The 20,655-nt window shown below is 37.1% G+C and overlaps 4 protein-coding genes across 5 annotated transcripts; 2 read left to right on the forward strand and 2 right to left on the reverse strand.

Annotated features, from left to right (window-relative positions):
- Positions 1 to 530: 530 nt before the first annotated feature.
- Positions 531 to 6,554, forward strand: LOC148765407 (uncharacterized). 2 transcript variants are annotated; one of them, XM_088813562.1, is made up of 3 exons: positions 531 to 1,259; positions 1,340 to 1,526; positions 3,344 to 3,626. In XM_088813562.1, the coding sequence occupies exons 1-3, from the start codon at positions 868 to 870 to the stop codon at positions 3,353 to 3,355; spliced, it is 591 nt and encodes a 196-aa protein (XP_088669688.1). In that variant the 5' UTR covers positions 531 to 867; the 3' UTR covers positions 3,356 to 3,626. The 2 variants fall into 2 exon arrangements, with proteins under 2 accessions (XP_088669688.1, XP_088669687.1); XM_088813561.1 differs by lacking the exon at positions 3,344 to 3,626 and adding an exon at positions 6,019 to 6,554 and having other exon boundaries at positions 604 to 1,259.
- A 1,433-nt stretch (positions 6,555 to 7,987) lies between these two features.
- Positions 7,988 to 17,032, forward strand: LOC105950160 (uncharacterized). The gene is made up of 9 exons (XM_088812795.1): positions 7,988 to 8,012; positions 8,100 to 8,147; positions 8,522 to 9,210; positions 9,307 to 10,372; positions 15,719 to 15,938; positions 16,039 to 16,129; positions 16,209 to 16,322; positions 16,422 to 16,670; positions 16,760 to 17,032. The coding sequence occupies exons 1-9, from the start codon at positions 7,988 to 7,990 to the stop codon at positions 17,030 to 17,032; spliced, it is 2,775 nt and encodes a 924-aa protein (XP_088668921.1).
- Positions 17,033 to 17,517: 485 nt separating this feature from the next.
- On the reverse strand, positions 17,518 to 20,598 carry LOC148765408 (uncharacterized). Its single transcript, XM_088814307.1, has 3 exons — positions 20,261 to 20,598; positions 18,803 to 19,901; positions 17,518 to 18,708 (listed from the first exon to the last, which is right to left on the reverse strand). The coding sequence occupies exons 2-3, from the start codon at positions 19,899 to 19,901 to the stop codon at positions 18,671 to 18,673; spliced, it is 1,137 nt and encodes a 378-aa protein (XP_088670433.1). The 5' UTR covers positions 20,261 to 20,598; the 3' UTR covers positions 17,518 to 18,670.
- On the reverse strand, positions 17,681 to 18,582 carry LOC148765409 (uncharacterized). The gene is made up of 2 exons (XM_088812796.1): positions 18,566 to 18,582; positions 17,681 to 18,494 (listed from the first exon to the last, which is right to left on the reverse strand). Exons 1-2 carry the CDS (start codon positions 18,580 to 18,582, stop codon positions 17,681 to 17,683), a joined length of 831 nt encoding a protein of 276 aa, XP_088668922.1.
- Positions 20,599 to 20,655: the final 57 nt, after the last annotated feature.

The raw sequence follows: 20,655 nt of genomic DNA on the forward strand, positions 1-20,655 counted from the left end.
GATCAACAACGATACTCAAGTTTTAACAACATCAGTTTATTGGATGAGTCTATCCTTATTTCGATAGTCAACCGACCCAACTCGTTCGCAACCCTATATAATAAAATTATTGATTTAATTAAAATAAAAATAATTATTTTTGTGTGCATGTATGAACCCAGATTATATATTTTAATTTATATAAATCTTTCATACTTGTAATACTTCTCAACACCACAAAGCCCCATTTTGTGCATATAAAACCAAATAGGTAACACATACGAAGAGAAAAAGCAAGAGAGACCCCCATTTTTGATTTGTTCCACCCTACACCCGGTGAAAAACACCGGGTGGGTTTTCTGCTGCCATGTGTCTCTTTTTTGTATTTTATAATATATTCCCCGCTAGGGTTTACCTTTAGGGGTTTTAGAAAAATAAAAAAAAGGACACGTGGCAGCAGAAGACCCACCCGATGTTTTTCACCGGGTGTATGATCGAGGGAGCCCCCATTTTTTATGCATATGAAGCCAACCAGTTTGGTGTGTGTAGTTGAGAGAGAGAGAGAGAGAGAGAGCCCATACTGAGTGTATATAGAACCAAAAAAAAGTTGGTGAATATTCTGCTGATACAGTTAAACCCTAGAGATAGAGAGAGAGATATATAAAAGAATTAAATTGAGAGAGAGAGAGAGAGAGAGAGAGAGTCATTTATACACATGGCAACAAATAGGCTGGTGCACACTCACCACCCAGTTTTGTGAAGACAGAGATATATAGAGAGAGTGAGCCCTATATTTTTTCTTTAGAGACACAAACAGAAGAGAGAGATCTAGAGAGAGAAAGAAAGAAAGAAAAACCAGGAGAGAGAAAGAAAGAGAAAAAAAAAATCATGAGCACTGGAATTCAAGCAAACCTATGGCTCGTGTACGCCGTCAAACGCATCGGCTTCGACGACTGGAATGCGGTGGCTAAGCAGCTGGACAAAACCGGCATACAGCACAACTATCTTCTGCCGCCGTACTCCGCCGCTGCCTGCAAGAAGAAGTACTTCATCATTCGCAAGAGGTTTATCGACAACCGCAGCCCACTCACCGACGACGAGGAGGATGACGCCGACCGCGGCAAACAGAAAGTGAATGAGGAAGAAGATGACGTCACTGAAGTGCTGGACAAAGCTACCGAGAAGCCTCTGCTGGAGACGATGACGAAGGTGTACAGTCAACTCAGACAAGCTGAGTTGAGGATGCTGCTTAATGGAGACGCTGAAGCTCGTTTAGCCAAGTAATTAACAATTTAATTAATTTCATTTGTCCATTTATTTACAGATATGCCATTGCATGCATCATCATTTTTTTTTTCAGGGCTAAAAAAGCAAGATCCAAAAGGAACAAGAAGTTTGCGGCGAAAGATAGCAGCAATTCGTTATCGAATTCCGGCGAACCATCGGAAAAACCTGCAGAAAAAATCTCGGCCGCCGTGGAAGAAAAGCCGGTGGTTCGAAAGATTCCGGATTCTTCCTTGACCAAGACTGGACTTCCTACTAGCAAGGTAATTTAATTTTCCCAATTCAAATTAATTATTTTCTTAATTAGTTAATTAATATTCAAATTTGTCTGTGAAAATTAACAAAATGGTGTTGAGTAATGTTTGCAAATTGCATATAAGGTCTGTAATTACTGTGTGCCAACTGGGATTTTGCATGCATTGACTCTGGATAAGTTTGTATTTATTACATATATATATATAGAGAGATTATATTAAGACAACACAATCAACAAAAATAGGGATTAATTAATTGATACAGATTAAAATGTTCAAAACAATAAATTTGCCAACGTCTCTTTTTTGAGATTGAACAACGTATCAAAACTGAAACTTATACTACATATTTTTTTTAAGATAGGTGAAAGTTAAACTTTAATTATTTTAATTAATTATTCTATATATATTTATCCAAGTTTACTACACATATAAATTTATTATGAGAAAATATTAAATATATTTGTAATTTCATCACAAATATTTGATAAATTGTTTGACTAAATTAAACAAAACTTTATTTAATTAAAATAAAAAAATAGCATTATACATAGAAATTTAAGCGGTCATAAAATAATAATTATTCTATGTATTAACAACTCTTTAATTTAAACATTTGGTTCAAGGGATTCAAACATGAATCCAATCTTACGTTAAACATCTCTTTCTCAAATATAGACATTTTTCGAAAAAGGCACAAATTTCTTTCATTACTCATAATCCGAGTCCTTACATAATGGGTTGATTGTAGTATCTCTCAAATTCTCAATATAAAACGTTCATCGTTGAGTCTAGAAGAAACCCATCATGCATTTTATATATGTTCAAAGATTGATTGTAACTCTATTGATTGATGAAAATGTTCGCTCTGCTGTCTTGATCGATATTATTGGAAGAGTAGACACACGTATTCAATCAAAATCTAAAACAATATCGAAGTATATAGGAATGTCTAGATTTCACATAGCCATGCACCACTGGCATAAGCCAGTAATGATCAATTGGTTGTGAATACATTACACTTTGATCTCTCGAATTTGCATAATTGATGGATACAAGAAAATGTGATTCGTGAAGTGAATTGCATGCATAATCTCATGAGCAATTTATCGTTGAGTTTTCGAGTGCATGTGGATCGGAGCCTATAATCGCTAGGCTACTAAGGTAAGTCTCTACCTAATCAACATGTTAAGTATTTGGATCATAGCTTAATGAAGGATTGTATCTATTCATACATGTCATATATATATATATATGTATGATACTAATTAAATAGGAAGATCAATTGTAAAATTTCACGAACCATTGGGTCACGGAATGCAAATTCATTTTAAAACACTAATATGATCTTTCCATACTCCTTCCGAATGAGCCTAAGGGTGTTGTAATTAGCCTAATGTGTGCGTGCACACATGAATGGAAGCTAGCCCACGATGCAAATCGTGACTAGTGACGATTGAACACTCAATTCACATGATATCTTATAAGACATCATGTGAACATATATGGACCTAATTTCATATTGGTCTACTAAAAGAAATATGAAAATCAACGTTTCTTTATATACTTATCGAAACGAAATTCTACTTTGAATAGTAAAACTATTCAAAAGGGTAAAAAGGAATCTGGTCTTCCTCAGTACGTATCTATAAAGTAAAGGCGATATGAGGGTGGGTGAGCAAGGTGCCGCCCTTCGTCCAGTGGTTTCGGACATCTATCTTTGAAGGAGACATTGGGGATTCGAATACCCACGACGATAGGGTATTGTTAAACGAAGTTAATGATATAATTTTATTTCTAACCATGATACGATATTATTCTTGCAGAGTGATGTTTGATGTGAACTGTAAACCCTCGTGAATGATCGAGCCTTTGAATGCATACTGTGATGCAAAGGGACGTTTCATGCACGATGGACAATGGGTGACCCTCTTCCGTACTTATTGCAAGTGCGCCTAGAAATAAAGTTGAATTCCTTTTATGCAATGTCTATCATTCGATCTTTCGACATTTTCATAAATGACGAATGTAACGAAATGCTAGTTTTGGAGTCAATTGTCGAATCTCGCAAACAATTAAGTCTTTAAATGCAAGTTCATTTTATAATAACTAGTATGAGGAAAGTCTAACTCATGATCATGCTATATTCAAAGTATATTTTAAGAAATGTCCATTTGGATCTATTGATACTTGCGCGAATGAAGAATCCAACTAAATGCGCGCGATACTTGGAGTTGATTGGGAAGTTTCATGAAGCATAGAGACTCAAACACTAAGTTGATGACGGCATCTATATCTAGTGACCATCAATTATCTTTTGTCGTTATCCACTCATTTCGAATCGGCATGGTGGTGGTGCATATTGATCTCATGCATTCTAAACAACCCTAATGTGATCGCAGTGGTATATGTCGTAGTTAGTGGCGATTGAACACTCAACTCACGTCCTATTTTGCGAGACTATATGTGAAGTTGTGAACATGCATGAACCCAATGTCTTATTTCAAACTACTAATATATTGGACAAGTATGAAAAAGAACTTCTTTGAGGATATATTTGTGCTTCTACCATGATACAATAGCATTCTTGCATAGTGATGTTCTTGGCTTCTTCGGATGCTCGAAGTTACATAACAATAATACATTTGGGTTCGGGCATTTGCTCATATAATATATCTAAAAAATGAAGTCGCAGATGGCATGCCTTTTCTCACTCGAAGCATCTTGTCAATTAGTAAGCCCTTCCTCGTCGTAGGTAGCCTAGGTATCCAAAAAGAAAATGCCAGGCGGAGTTGCGGCTTGGATAGTTATTCGGGATTCTCCATTTGTCTATTGCATCTCTAAGATTTTGTTTTATTGTAAACTCTCGTGAATGATCAAGTCAATGGATGAATATTGCGCTGCAAATAAACATATTTTTGGACATGGTAGACGATGTTGCGCCTTCTTCACCTCTTATTGCAAGTGTGCCTAGAAAATAATACACACCTTTGATGCACTTTTGGAGTACTATGACCAACCTAAATGCAATGCATGTCTCAATCACTAGAAGTAACATTCTATTTGAATGTCTGATCGAGCATCGCATATCCGCCTAATAAGCATTGAGACGACTTTCATCTTTTCTATGTATTTAACTGAAAATCTCACCAAAAAGTAAACAAATTGCGATGATTGTTTACTTATTAGACATGATTTGCGCGAAAAAATATTCAAAATTGTCCAACTTTTTAACGGGATGCTAACTTGCGAAAGATTTTTCTCGTTGCAAGTTCAAAAAGCACACATGAAACATAAGAGATGGTACCAAATTTGAAAAGTACTATATACTGGGAATACAATCTTGAGTAGATTGTATATAATAATGTTTCGTTGGGAAGCAAATATGGTGTAAAGGTCGGGGCCATTTGGTTCTAGGCACCCAAAGTAGCCAAGACATCAGCGACATAGTTGCCCTCCCGATGCGTATGAGAAATACATAACTAAATATATAGTTGAAAGCCTTTGTTTGGTGGAGGTGAGAACAAATTGTAACATCCAATGGTCGGTGACAAGGGATGAAAACAACTTAACAATAAGGAGCGCATCAAGCTCACGCGATTCAAAACGCTTGCAAAATCCAATCTCTGAATATGGTCTCGGCCCCAATCCAGCGCGGTGAGCTCAACAAGCAAACTATTTGGGGGCATCATAATGACCTTAGTCTATGACCTCGAATGACGTGGCTAACAATATCCACACATTAAAGGAAGCCGGGAATGCATCGTCCATGTTGAGCTTTACCCAACCCGTCTCGGGATTGCATGCCTTGTTGGTCATGGGAACCGGATCCCATTCTCTAGTGATCATGATAAATTCGCAATGGATTTATATTTAAATTTTCTGAACACGTGTTAATCCTAAAATTAATGTGAACATTAAATCTAGACTTCCACAAGGATTTAGATATGATCCTAACATTGTGTGCTAATTCTCAAATGTAAGATATCGTATTGTCGGATTCGGAAACGATGAACGCGACGAAACACGGTCATGAAACACGTTGACAACATAACTCCAAAATCATTGATCTTCTACTATATACCCCGGATTGATAATCTTCTTAATTATTATAGTGGGCATATCTAAGTGAATTCTAATTTTAAGTTAAAATTCAATTCCAAGATTAAATCGAGGAAAAAAACTCTTTAATCTCTTCCGGAATTGAAGAACATATAGAGAATAGAAAAAAAAAACATAGAGACCGATTTTTCTCTCGTTAAAATCATGTGCGTGAATAGTATTTTCAACAAAAAAAAAAAAAAAAAAAACCCTTTCTTATTAACCAATTGTATAACTTGAAAACCAAAAATCATCTTTGAAAATGGATGCATCAATTAGACAATTACATTTGTTGCCTATATATTAAGATATATATATCCTTATATGATGCATTTGTGTGAATTATATATAAATTTGAAAGAATTAATATTTGATTTTTGGTATTTGATTGCAATTGCAGGAAGCAAGAGAACACATGGAGGTGAAGCTACAACGTATGGATTTGCAAGATCGTGTTGAAAGTACTGACCAAAGTGCGGCGCCGCCTCCGAATGCAGAAGCCAAACACCGAATTGTCGTGTTGGCTCTCGAGGCTCCAAATAACCCGTCAAGGCGGCCAAGCAAGTCGAAGGCGAGAAACAAAACTCAGAAGAAGAAGATACCGAAAGACGACCCTAGTTACAGCTGTCCGGGATTTAAAGCTATGGCGCAGAAAGAAGAAGACAGTGTAATCGTGAAGAAGAGTACTGCAGACGGTGATAATGAAGCATGAGAAAGAAAAGAGTTATAATTGTGAGAAGAAGATCTAGCATGCATGCATATATGCAATATGCTAGAGTTGGATTTTATAATGTTTTTTAGGTTAATTTTGTGCTTATGGTGTGGTGTACTGAGTTGTAAAAGATTTGTTCTTTTGTTTTGGTCTGAAACTTGCTAAATTAAACCTGTTTTAATTTTGTTAAGTACAATCAATGGGGTTGCCCAATCTATGTTTAACTGAATTATATTTATTTTCCTGTAAACGTGCATGCATGAATTGAAATGAATTAGGTTGATCTAGCTAGTATTCATGTGTATTGATGGATAAACCCCCGCGGAGTTATATACTACACCGAATGCTTGTTAACCGTAAATGAGGTTAAATAACCATCCATATAATTAAGCACACATACATAATTGTGTGTGTGTTTATGTGCAAATCTACGGTTACCAAACATTCGGTGTATAAGAATTCCTACTGCATATATGCTGGCAGTTTGTTATTATTATTAATTGCTATTTGCATTTTTAATGACTTACTAAATACATTACATTATTTTTCGAATAGTGTAGTATATATTGAAGTTTCTCTTAATTTGGGAGGTGCTAAATAATATTTCAGTCTTACAAGTACTGTATTGAATTTAAATGGGATTTTGACCATTTTTAAATTCAATTTTGTGAATAGTCGAAGCATCAAATTTGTAGTCCTTTAAATTGATTTTAGAAATTAAATCATTATTTCAAAAAACACGATAGTGATTGGACTTCTGAAAATTGTTCGAAATTGGCACTGTATTTATATCAATTGATAGTAATCTTCGACAAACCCATGGTCTTAAATTGACACTAAACTTCATTACACCATTCATGACATACTAGGGGTTGTATGCAATGTAAATGATCCGAACCGACTTCGTGAGTCAATGAACCGACTGGATAATAGTTCGAGCTCGAAGCTGTTTTTCAGCTCACGAACTTTTCTATTATTAGTAACAATGAAATTATAATATATAATAATAAAATTTAATAAATAAATTTTAGATCATTATTTATAATTAACTTATAATAATAATAAAAAAAAGGAAACTTAGATGGTCCACTTTAAATTTTGGGGCTCTTTGACATAACCCCCCATTACTTTTTTTAATAGAGGTAGGCCCAAAATATTTTAGACCATTTGAGAAAAGCCTATGTCCCAATTTTAGCCACCTATTATCCAATTTTGCCCCTGGAACCTCATTACCCTATCTCCCGCTCCTGCAAAAACGTGAAAAAATCAAAAATCAGAAAACTGCAAAAACAAACCCTCCCCTGTCTTCCTCCCCCAGAAACTGCCCCCACCGTACGCTACCTCCCTCCGCCGTAATCGTCTTCTCCCACCGCCATTTCAAGGAAAATGACGTCTCTGCAACCGATTAGAGTTCCGGCTTCGATATAACCAGGAACAACGCCGCCGCTGTCGACTACCCAGGGTTCCGCAACCATAGTACTGCGAAGAACCCCCGTCTCCTCTCCCCCAAGAACCGCCCTGCCCCACGCTTTCTCCCTTCGTCGTAGTCGCCTTCTCCGATCACCATTTCCTTGAAACGACGTCTCTGGAGTCGATTAGGGTTCCGGCTCCCGCATCTGCATCAACGCGAAACAAAAAATCGAAACAAAAAAAGAGAATGACGACTAAAGGAAAATCAAGCCGTAAGTGATTATCAGGCTTCTACATTTTATTCAACTATTTAACCTAAATTTGCTGTCCATGACGCCATTTTTTCTCTTTTTATACAGGCGAAAGTAAGAAGAAAGCTAAAAGAGATATACGGGAACTTGATGCTGGTAAGAAACCCCCTTAAAAATTTGAAAATGTTGATAGTCGATTAGTGTGTGATTTGCCTGGCTGTATGCTGATAATAACGAGGTTATATAATAGTCGATTGGTGTGTGCTGTGTATAGTTGATTTACTAGCCGTCTAGTCATAAGCTACGATTGAAGTATGTGTGCTGATAAAACTATGATTATATCATAGTCGATTAGTGTGTTATTTGTATAGTCGATTAACTAGCTTGCTAGAAGACATATTGATGTATATGTGCTGAGCAGACTACACCTATATCATAGTAGATTAGTGTAATTTGATATACGACTTAAATTTTATATTGACAACTCTTCTGTTATCTGATATTCTAACAACATCATTTTTTGTTTGCAGATGAAGCAAATTTATTGGTAGACCGTTTACTCAAGGAGGGCTCTTGGACGAGGCAGTACCGTTCAAGTCTGCAATCAACGGTAGACTTCTTCAAAGGTATCGATCTCCGAAAGGAGCATCTCGATTGCCTTAAGCGCACCCCTTTCTACCGCCTCATCTTGCCATTTGCCCTCAAGAAGGTATCGTTACACCAAGTCACATGCACGCAGAAGGGGGTTGCAAAACTACTGCTGTTGTACGACAAGGCAAAAAAAGCATTCGTAATTGGGGGTAAAAAGTTGATTATTACGCCAAATGAATGCGATTTAATATTCGGAATCAAATCTGGCGCAACAAACATCATTACCAAACGAGCCGCAAAACCAGATTTTGGACTTGCTGTGCGTAAATTCCATGATCACGACAGGCTAAACTTGTACAACGTGAAGATTGAACTCCTCAAGTATCTTCGGAGCACCGAACATGAAGACATTGAAGATGTTGTACGCATGGTCATCCTGCACGTCCTCGCAACATGCTTCTTTGCGACAGCTGGCGAGCTCGTTAATTGGTGGATCTTCCATTTATGCGAAGACATCGATGCAATGGCGGTTTACAATTGGGGGGAGTGCATAGTTGATTTCCTTATTGACTATGTCCAAAATAAAGAAAAAGTAACGCAAGTTAAGGGATGCACCACACTGTTACAGGTACGAAAAATTACACATTTGCATTTAGCCGACTATGTAAATTGTTTATAAAATAGCTGATTAAGATATTTACTAATATAATCTTTCTTTTTGTAGTTCTGGATTTGTGAGAGGATTAAACTGATTGAGCCTTTACAACCAAATGCATTCCCAAGGTTCCGAAAATGGCATCTCCCAACCCTCGGCAATAAACTTGAGAACTTAGCTATCAGGGACATACTTGACGCCGATATTGACGACCATGAGCTCATCATAAGGGAAAGAGAGTCACAAATCTATACAATGCAGGATCAAGAGCACGTCGATTATGATTTGGAAGAAGACACGGAAGACAAGGCGGGCAATGCTGACAGTCGTATTGGCAAACGCAAGAGGGATGCAGAATCGGATCAAATGTTAGATGAAGACACACCACTTGCTGCATTGATAAACAGGATTCCAGATAACTTCATGAAAAAGTTGAAGGAGAAGGAGGCGCAAAACGTCAAGCTGTCCGCGGACCTTGCTGCAATGACTGTGACCGCGCTACAGTTCCAGAAAATGACGGAAGACTTGGAAGCAAAAAACAACATACTCAATGAGCAGCTAGCAAGAAAAACAGAGGTGGAAAAACTGAGTCCAACATCATCGGCAGCAACGCTGCAACAGACGCAAGATCAACTCACGGATGAGATCGTAAAAACCATTGATTTATTGGCAGAGAACTACCAATTGAAAACTGACAACGATCTTCTTGGTGCAACAAATGCGGTGCTGAACGAACAAATGGATGAACTCAAGGCCAATATGAAGACCCTCAAAGAGCAGCATCAAGAGTTACAACAGTCTAACAACGATCTCCGTGCTCAAATGGAAGAGAAAGAAAAACCGAGCCGAACCGACACCATCCATACACCAGATGGCAGCCCCCGAATGGATGACTGTCCATCGTTCACGCTCCTTTCTCCCACTCAGACGGGACCAGAATCAACCCATGGAGAAGAATTCTCGCAGTTGCCACTAACTGCCATGGATGAAAAGGACCTCGGGATGATTGATCTAATGACATCAGTGGAATTGTACAAGCAGAACGAGGCTAAACTCCGGAGCAAAGTTCAAGACCAAGAACAAATAATAAATGAACTCACAACTGCCTTACAATCTAGACCACCGCAGCAAAACTGTTGGGTGCTAAATACCAACACGCAACTGCACGTATCGCAAACAAGTAATAAAGTGGACTCGTGAGAGTCGAATGTCGATCCCACAGGGAATACGCAAATTACCTAATCCTAAGTACCAAATTCTAACAATTATGATTTTTATCCAGCCTACGCAAGTTTGTCAAATTAAATCAATTAAACAACTAAACTAATTAAGAAAGCAAATAACACGGGAAAATATCAATTAAAACGGACCTAGGATTTTATCTTCCCCCTATGCAAGAATTGCTCACCCAAAACCCCTCAATTATGAAATATATGATTCATGATTATTAACCCGAGACACTAAATTACTCATAACCCGCTGTCGCGTGTATTATGAGTCTATTATTCATAAACGATTCACTATATGTCTATGCAAACCAATTATGAATAAAGCATTAACTAACAAGTCTCGTAAATGGCTACCTAAGGTGATATCTGTATGTCTACGACACTACATGCAATTGACACACTCATCCGGTGAAAACTACTCGAAGGCTCTTCTACTTACCGTCTAATTATCAAAATAGCTCTGTCGAGTCAATCCCAATAATCACAGATAAAGCACATAAATTGATCAAGTTCATGCACTAACAATCATAACAAGTAGAAGAAATAATCATAAAATCATAATTGCATAATCTCAAGAAAAAGGGTTCGCAATCCCTACATAGGGTTCCAACAAAATCCTAGATTAAAAACTTAGCTACGCATGTTCTCTACGAAAAACATCATAAAAACATAAAAAGAAATAGATTAAGAAAAGATAGATGAAAGAAGAATTGTGATGAAGATTTGTCAATTCTTCGTCTTCGATTCTTCGTTCCCTCGCTCCTCTCGCTCCAAGGTTGTGTCCAAAGTTCTTTGATTCGTGCTTGGTTTGGGCTTAAATAGATGTCCCAACTTGGTAGATGATTTTAGGTTTCCTTATGTGATTAAAAGTCCAAAATTGTCTCCCGCGGGTGTTGGCACGGCCGCGCGAAAATCAGTGCAATTCTCGCACGGCCGCGCGAGAATCGCCAAACCTTCTGCCCAAATTCAGCATTTGGCACGGCCGTGCCAAAAATAGGCTAATTTTGGCACTGCCGTGCGGGCCTGTTTTCAGCCAATTTTCAGCATATTTTTGATTATTTCACTTTTGGCCCATATTTTCTCCAAATTTGCAGTTTTGACCCCAAACTTTTCCAATTCTTCAATTTATACCTAAAATGCAATAAATCAACTTTTTAACCACCAATTATCGTTAAATCACACCAAAAGCTCAAATAAAAAGGTACGATAAAGTATAAAAATATACACTTAACACACCCCCAAACTTGATCTTTTGGTTGTCCTCAAGCAAAAACTAGCAACTTTCACAGCAACACTCTCAACAAATGCCTCTCATCATATAGATTAATGGTCAACTTTCATTTTTTTCAGAACTTGCAATTATCATGAAAATTCTCAAAAATTTACAAGCTCGTAATTCAAAGATATGTATACACTCACCATTGCTAAAAACCACAAACTATGCTATCGCTTCAAGTATCCCATATTTGTACATTAAAAATTGAGAAAATTTATACTTACATATTAATATTCAACTCCAAATACTCACCAAATTTCTTTACTCGGCTAGTATCAAATAATTGAGCTATTGGGATCATTGGGACTTTTTTGCTTTCAAATGTTGGGCTTTTTGGTTCGAGGTAGGAGATATGGGTATAGGTGGCTATACTTCTTGAATTGAGGTGTTTTTTTACGCCAAATTTTGAAAGATAGGCGTTTGAAACAATGAATTCACCTCTACGGACTTTAATTAACTCGATTCTTAAGAGTTCAAAAGTCTCCACTTTTGCTCTTAAGACAATGGATCGAGCTTTCAAAACAATTCAACAACTAGTCCTTACTTCCCCTTCTAGTCTCTTCTTCTTCTTTTTCTTTCTCTTTTTTATTATTTTTTTTATTTATTTATTTATTTTTTCTTTTTTTTTTCTTTTTTATTTTTTTTTTTCAAAGAAGAAGAAGGACCTTATAAAAAAATTTCGACCTTAATTTTTCAAAAATCTCCACTTATTCTACCTTATACACATTGGTTAAAAGAAAGAACACCGTTTCTCCAAGGCTCAATCAAGGTTCGAATGATAAAAATTTAAAGGTAGGCTTGAAAGGCTCAAACGGTTCAAAGATGGCCCAAATCACTTCCCAAATTGCTCAACAATTTAATATTTCACTTTGTAAATTCATAAGACAAGTTCTAAAACCGAATAGCATATGATATAACATAAATTAACTCAAATTTTAAAACACAAAACTTTCAACCAAAGCAACGCATAATTCGAGATTCCTAACAATGACTCCTTCTTACGACACTTTGAATCAAAAACTCACCAAAATTCAATCACAATCAAGATAAAGCAAGAAATTTCATCATTACACATCAACCATCTTTCATCATCATGATTCATCGAAGCATTTATCTCAAACACATTTTTTTTTTAAAGCAATAAATAAACTAAAACAACTAAAATAATAAGAAAAAAATCCTAAGGCATGCAAACTAAAAAATTAAAGCCCATAAAAACAAGTAATTTACCACCCCCAAACTTAAAATTTACATTGCCCTCAATGTAATTAACACGAAGTTCAAGGATAGAATACACCTGATTAGTCGAAGGTCCTTCCAAGGGATGCACTCTTTGATGTTCGTTTGCTCGACCTTTAACGTCCGATCCCATAGTGTTTGATTTTTGATCTGAAAATTATAACAAGATTAAATTATTAGTTTGCGCATGCACAAATACTAAGAAAAATAAAAACAAAGAAAAATACGAAAGTCGATAAATGCTCGGGTTGCCTCCCGAGAAGCGCTAAGTTTTAAGTCTTCAGCCAGACTTTCCTTCTTGAAATTGTTATGTCCAATCCAAAGCCTTGTAGATTGCGCATCCACCCATGAGCTCTATCACTTCAATTTCCACCAAGGCATGGATAGCATTGCAATATGTTACGATACACGTTAGCTTGTAGTCCTTTTTTGTGGTAATCAATCGGTACGAAGCCAAGATAGGATGTTCATCGGCCGCTCCCTCAAATCGGTATACAAAAATCTCCAGTCTACGTATAACCTCCACCTCAAACACATTAGTTTTCTCATCGACCACTATTGATGTCTTCAAATCCACATTTAGATCAACGACATGGTCCACAACTAGAATATCTTCAATCATTACATCCATCTCCTTCTTCTCTTGTTCTGAGGTATCTTCGTGGTTTAGCTCGATTGCCTTCTCAGATTCATCATGTTCAAGTGTCTTCGTAATTTCTATTTCTCGCATATCGACACTATTTTCTGGACATGGAAATTGTTTCTCACCGCAGACTTCACCCAAATTTTCTTTGATATAACCATTGCCGATTTCGTCTGGAATATTTTCAAGCGACTCAGATTTTAATTTGAGTGTCATCTCTTCCAATTGTATTCTCAATGTTTCGAAATGATGCTTGAGTGGACTTCATGAATTCGCCAATGATGGATGCCAAATCAGGTTGGTCATTAGTGGTTTGTTGCTGCAATGGATAATAATTTTGAAGATCATCAAATTGTGGCTCTCTATGTTGAAACTCGTTCAAATCTTGGTCTTGAAAACTTTGCTCGTATGTGTTGGTGTAAGTGTTCCAATAACTTATGTTGGTAATTTCGACGAAATTTGTCGCTTTTGGTGATCCCCAACATTGATCGGAATAATGATTTCCACCACATGCGGAACAAAGCGGAGGCATATCATAGGTGTTTTGGAGGTATTCGTCAGATGAAAGCCATTCATATCCTGTTTGACGTGCCCCAATATTGTAACCAGACATGTAACAAAAACAAAAACAAAAAAAAAAATTAAAAAAAAAAATCAAAATTAAAATTAAATGGCTGAAGTAAAAAAAAATTGCTCAAATTTGATATTATGATAAATAAATAATTTAGCCGTATTCCCCGGCAACGGCGCCAAAAACTTGTTGGGTGCTAAATACCAACACGCAAGTGCACGTATCGCAAACAAGTAATAAAGTGGACTCGTGAGAGTCGGATGTCGATCCCACAGGGAATACGCAAATTACCTAATCATAAGTACCAAATTCTAACAATTATGATTTTTATCCAGCCTACGCAAGTTTGTCAAATTAAATCAATTAAACAACTAAACTAATTAAGAAAGCAAATAACACGGGAAAATATCAATTAAAACGGACCTAGGATTTATCTTCCCCCTATGCAAGAATTGCTCACCCAAAACCCCTCAATTATGAAATATATGATTCATGATTATTAACCCGAGACACTAAATTACTCATAACCCGCTGTCGCGTGTATTATGAGTCTATTATTCATAAACGATTCACTATATGTCTATGCAAACCAATTATGAATAAAGCATTAACTAACAAGTCTCGTAAATGGCTACCTAAGGTGATATCTGTATGTCTACGACACCACATGCAATTGACACACTCAACCGGTGAAAACTACTCGAAGGCTCTTCTACTTACCGTCTAATTATCAAAATAGCTCTGTCGAGTCAATCCCAATAATCACAGATAAAGCACATAAATTGATCAAGTTCATGCACTAACAATCATAACAAGTAGAAGAAATAATCATAAAATCATAATTGCATAATCTCAAGAAAAAGGGTTCGCAATCCCTACATAGGGTTCCAACAAAATCCTAGATTAAAAACTTAGCTACGCATGTTCTCTACGAAAAACATCATAAAAACATAAAAAGAAATAGATTAAGAAAAGATAGATGAAATAAGAATTGTGATGAAGATTTGTCAATTCTTCGTCTTCGATTCTTCGTTCTCTCGCTCCAAGGTTGTGTCCAAAGTTCTTTGATTCGTGCTTGGTTTGGGCTTAAATAGATGTCCCAACTTGGTAGATGATTTTAGGTTTCCTTGTGTGATTAAAAGTCCAAAATTGTCTCCCGCGGGTGTTGGCACGGCCGCGCGAAAATCAGTGCAATTCTCGCACGGCCGCGCGAGAATCGCCAAACCTTCTGCCCAAATTCAGCATTTGGCACGGCCGTGCCAAAAATAGGCTAATTTTGGCACGGCCGTGCGGGCCTGTTTTCAGCCAATTTTCAGCATATTTTTGATTATTTCACTTTTGGCCCATATTTTCTTCAAATTTGCAGTTTTGACCCCAAACTTTTCCAATTCTTCAATTTATACCTAAAATGCAATAAATCAACTTTTTAACCACCAATTATCGTTAAATCACACCAAAAGCTCAAATAAAAAGGTACGATAAAGTATAAAAATATACACTTAACAAAAACCCCGCTGAAGAAGATGACGATCAGTTTGATGATGCCGTGAACGAGTTTATGGAAGAAATTGAACCCAAATCCGTTGTCGCTGGGCGCACACGATCAAAAAAAGCCACCGTCTCACCTAGAACAGTTTCGAAAGTTGCAAAAACATACAAGAATTACACAGCTTACAAGCAGATGTTAGAGACTGGCCAGCAACTGCTCAATTTCATAGCAACCACCGCTGGGGATAAAATGGGGTAAGTAACTCTTTGTATTAATCGACTGTGTTATATGAATATTAATCGACTATCACTTATAAGCCATAGTCAATTAAAAATCTACTTGTTTTTTGTACAGACGGCTGTACTGGAGGAGTGCAGATGGCAAAAAAATTGTGCAGATTGAAGACTTGTTCACCATCATAAGGAATGAAATGATCTACAGCGCAGTAAGTTAAATTATAAAGAATTATTCTAATAAATGCAATATAATATTAATTGCTCTGTTATCTTTTCATGAAAAAAAAGCCGTTAGACTCCTTCTGTGAGATTTTGATGATTGAGCACGCAAACGGCAAATTCAAACGTGGAGCCCATCCTGACTTGAGTGGGGAAAGCTATGTTTTCCCATGTTTGCTTCTGGTAAGACAGTTGAATCGCAAACTAATAAAAAAAAATCACATTATGTTTGGTCGCAAAACACTAATATATGTATATATATATATAAATATTGTTTCACAGAATGACATTAGGCACCCAAACAGACCGGACAGAACGTTTGAGCTACCCCCGAACTTGGACGATCACAGATACATTATATTCCCGTTGCATTCAGGTACAAATCCAAACAAGGTGGCCAACCACTTCACTCTGCTTGTTTTCGACAGACTACAAGAAACATGGAGTTACTACAACTCGTTGCGTCCGAGAAGGAAGAATGATGAGATGGATTCCACTTCCGACAAATATTTTATCGACGCATTAGACATGGTTAGCAAAACAAAACATAATATTTTAAAAAGCAAAAAAATTAATTGATACTTTACAATTAACTCTAAATTTCATGTTGCTTATAACAGAAGGAAGCAATGAAGTTGTCAGCTGCAAAGTACAACATAGACGTCAACTTTGACATGCCTGTTGTTGACGTGATATCCTCCCCGCAGCAAAATAATGGAAGAGACTGTGGCCTCTTTGTCTTGTACCTGATCAAGCAACTTTTCTTACAACATCCACTCGACACCCCCAAGGACATGAAGAAAGAAATACCAAAGCTGCGTGGGGGCATCGTGGACACATTCTTAAAGTATGGTGGAGACAAATACTACACCAAACCAGCAAGGAATGCTTGAGAGCTTATTGAAATTTATGATTTGTTGAAAAAAAACTAGTAGTGTCTAATATTCTTTCTTATATTCAGAACATGTAGGATTTATTAATCGACTATCCTTGTTTAACTATTCGACTATTCGACTATCCTTGTTTAACTATTCAGAAACATGTAGGATTCATGAATTTATGTATTGAAATTTATGTATCACTGAAAACATTTTGTCCCCATTTATAACACTAAAAAAACAATACACACAAGTTCACAAAAACACAATCATAAAACCCATATAATGTTTAAAACTGTGAACCACATATAATGTTTCACTATTCGACTATCAGGTTTCACTAATCGACTACGTAGTACAAAAAACAGAATAAAAATTGTCCCCTGCTGACACCATTTTGCTCCCTTGTGAAAAAAATCTAAAACCACAATAAAAAAACATTTTGTCCCACTGTATAAAACCACAATAAAAACACAAGTTCAAAAAGAACACAAACTGCTAAAAGAATCTTAAAACTATGAACCCATATATGGTTTCATTAATCGACTATTATTGTTTCACTAATCGACTATGCAGTTCAATAACAGAATAAAACCCCACTGTATTTTGTGGAAAAACATCATAAAAATTGTGAAAACATCATAAAGTTCAAGAATAATAAAATCATTTCCGGCATGTTTTCTTGTTATGATTCCCAACTTCTTTGCAATGGCTGCATCTCATTTTCCGAGATGTAAACTCCCCATTAGAAGGGATCCTCTTCCGTTTAGGCCTGCCACGTGATGGATGATACTCAGGTGGCCCAATGTCACTATCTGCAATGTCATTATCCAGTCTAACAAACGGCACAACTGAACCAGAATAACTTTGGACAAAAGTTGATCTATGAAACCATTTATCAATATATTCGTAACCACCACCTATTTCTAAGAAAATCACAACAGCAGCGTGTGCACATGGAAGCCCGTTGATTTGCCAAAGCTTACACGAACACACTCTCTCTCGCAGATCCACAACAGCATTCGGCGTCGATAAAACTTCATACACAGTTTCCGACGACTTTTTACGTTCCCATGTCCTCCCTTTATCAACTAGCTGTCTCATTTTTTTGTCAACGGACTCGGTCAGCACAGTTGTCCACCTATTTCCATCCCCCAATCGATCACTAAGTTGCTCCATCAACAACATTCTAATCCCGTCAATCAAGCTAGTAATAGGCAGGTACCGTTCATCGCCTACCTGAGAATTCCACGACTCACACCCATTCGATGTCATTTGACCATACCTCAGACCCTCAAAATGTGCATTTGCCCACTTCTCCTTTGGAATACCATCTAAAAAATTGCACACTTTCTTGCCACCAGTAGCTCTCAACTTCTGAATACAGCGGGCAAAATCTTCATTCGTAACCGCATAAGCACAATTTGCAAACTGTGCCAGTACCGCGTCACGAAAGTTTGGAGCAACACCCCTGAACCTGTGCTGCAAATTACGAGTCAAATGTTTGTAACAGTAGCCGTGTAAAGCATCTGGAAAAATTTGCCTAACTCCTTCAAGAATCCCATGGTTACGATCAGAAACAAAAATAAACGACCGGTCAGTCCCAACAACATCTCGAAATTGGTTCAAAAACCAAGACCAGTTACAATCAGTTTATTCACTTACAATTCCAAAAGCAATAGGAAACAGACCTACCAAAAAAAAAAAAAAAAAAAAACAGAAAACATTAATCGACTATGCATATACTATTCGACTGTGCATTAATATTGCATGTTCACAGTTTACCTTCATCACCGTCTTTCCCAATAGCACTCAACAGGATCCCCTTGTGCTTACCCTTCAAAAAAGTCCCATCAAGCATCACCACGGGGCGGCATGACTTGAATCCTACCAAGCAAGCTGCAAAGGCAAAAAAACATCGGCGAAAAATTCGCTTGGACTCATCAATATCCAAATTGAATATGCTTCCGGGGTTCGTCCTCTCAGCTTCAGCAAAATATGACGGCAGGTATGCATACGAGCTGTTGTGGTCCCCGAAAATCCTATTTCGACCCGCATCAGTAGATTTCCACGCAACAAAATAACTAATCTCAACGCCAAATTTTTCCTTCACCTGTTTTTGAACCTCACGGGGCGTAATACCTGGCATTGCCCTGATATCACCTTCTATCAAATCAATTATGACACGCGACGTCATTCTCCTCCTACTTACAGTACCAAAAAACATGCCACATTGATGCTCTTTGTTGTACTTACGAATGTAACAAGAACCATTCGATTTAGAAATAGAAGCATGAATCCTCCACGAACACTGAGCCTCATGTTTAAATCTACATTCAGCAGTCACTCTGTACGACTCGTTCTTCACATACGCAAACTCAAATCCCATCTCAACCGAAAACTTAATCAAGCATTTTCTAAATTCATCAACTCCACCCAAAAAAACTTGTCCTACCTCTTTAATCAAATGAACCCACTCAGCACTCAACAATTTCTTACCAACCGAAGTGTCAACGACTCCCTCAACATTCATCTCATTCACAACCACACTCCTATTGTACTGTGTTACGGGTAATTGAACATGGTCAACACATGAAGGATTTGCGCCCACCAGAAACCGATTATTCTCTTTCACAATAACCTCAATACACTCTAATGACAACAATTTCATCATATCAAACATCGAAACCATGTCATCATCGTCCGACAGAATACACTCGCCGTAATCCGCAAGGATATACGTTAACGTAATATTACATTTTTTCAGCTGTTTCCATTTAAGAATGACAAATTCCACCAGCTCTTTTAAATTCAAAGATTCCGAACACCTTTTAATTGCAATTAAGCATCCAAACCTCAACAAAATTCTGTGTGAGACATACATCTGTACAGTAAAGAAACACAGTAAATCGACTGTGCGCATATTAAAACGACTATGCAATTACATAGCAAAACAGATCAAGCTCTCTCTGTTTACACATAGAAGCTACAAAAAACGGACCAGTTTAACATAATTACGCATATGAACAAACAGAGGCTCTGTTTACATCGACTTTTAGCACAAAAACGACTGGAAATTAGGATCGGATCATCAAAACCACACTACGGGCGAAAACATATACGTAACAAGCAATAACAACAACAAAATTGAAAAATCGAAACGAACGTGATCATTTTAACCCTAAAACACATTACAAAATCGACAAAAAACTATTTTCGAAAATCAGTAGCAAAAAAACGAACCGTATGTTTCAATGTCCGTCGCCGTATGTGCAATTAACTTCCTCGTCTGTTTCAATCTCCGTCGCCGTCGCCGCCGCCACGTCGCCACCTCAGTCCCCGTTCCACGTCTCCACGTCAGTCGCCGTTGACACAGTGATAACCAAAGCACAAAAAAAAACAGGGGTTTGAACAGAGGCGTGAAACGTGAACAAAAAGGCTTTTATAAAAGTGAGGGTGTTTTTGGAATTAAGAAAATATAAATTGGGTTAAAAATTACCTAGGGGGGTTTCTCTAATTATTTTTAAGAGAGGGTGTTTTCTTAACTCATTTTCCTAGATGGGGGGTCTTGCTAATTATCCCTTAAATTTTATGCCCCAAAAATGGTTAAATAACCAAATAAAATATCTCTATAGTAT

This window comes from Erythranthe guttata, chromosome 14, assembly GCF_056151865.1.
Source record: "Erythranthe guttata isolate IM_541 chromosome 14, IM_541, whole genome shotgun sequence".
NCBI classification, from domain to species: Eukaryota; Viridiplantae; Streptophyta; class Magnoliopsida; order Lamiales; family Phrymaceae; genus Erythranthe; species Erythranthe guttata.